The sequence below is a fragment of the Pterocles gutturalis genome, unplaced genomic scaffold, assembly GCF_000699245.1.
Source record: "Pterocles gutturalis isolate BGI_N339 unplaced genomic scaffold, ASM69924v1 scaffold33145, whole genome shotgun sequence".
NCBI lineage: Eukaryota > Metazoa > Chordata > Aves > Pterocliformes > Pteroclidae > Pterocles > Pterocles gutturalis.
This window is the reverse complement of record NW_010141896.1, coordinates 2,211-2,496: the sequence shown is the minus strand read 5'-3', so window position 1 is coordinate 2,496 and position 286 is coordinate 2,211. Positions and strand designations below refer to the sequence as shown.

Genomic DNA, 286 nt, shown 5'->3' with positions numbered 1-286 from the left:
CCTCCTTCACCATCGGCAAGTCGGTGTGGCTGCTCTGGGCTCTGGTCTTCAACAACTCGGTGCCCATCGAGAACCCCAAAGGCACCACCAGCAAGATCATGGTGCTCATCTGGGCCTTCTTCGCCGTCATCTTCCTCGCCAGCTACACTGCCAACCTGGCCGCCTTCATGATCCAGGAGCAGTACATCGACACCGTGTCGGGGCTGAGCGACAGGAAGGTGGGGCTGCCGGTGGCGCTGGGATCCCTAGAAAAATCATGAGGGGTTTTGGTGGGGAGGAGTCCTCG

General features: G+C 60.1%; 1 protein-coding gene across 1 annotated transcript in view; it reads left to right on the top strand.

Annotated features, from left to right (window-relative positions):
• Positions 1-98: 98 nt before the first annotated feature.
• Positions 99-286, top strand: part of LOC104469620 (glutamate receptor ionotropic, NMDA 2C-like) — a gene marked incomplete at its 3' end in the record, with an annotated part of 1,951 nt that continues 1,763 nt past the window's right edge. The window contains exon 1 of the mRNA XM_010084196.1: positions 99-218. Within this exon, the coding sequence (XP_010082498.1) occupies positions 99-218 (120 nt within the window). The remainder of the gene's footprint in view (positions 219-286) is intronic.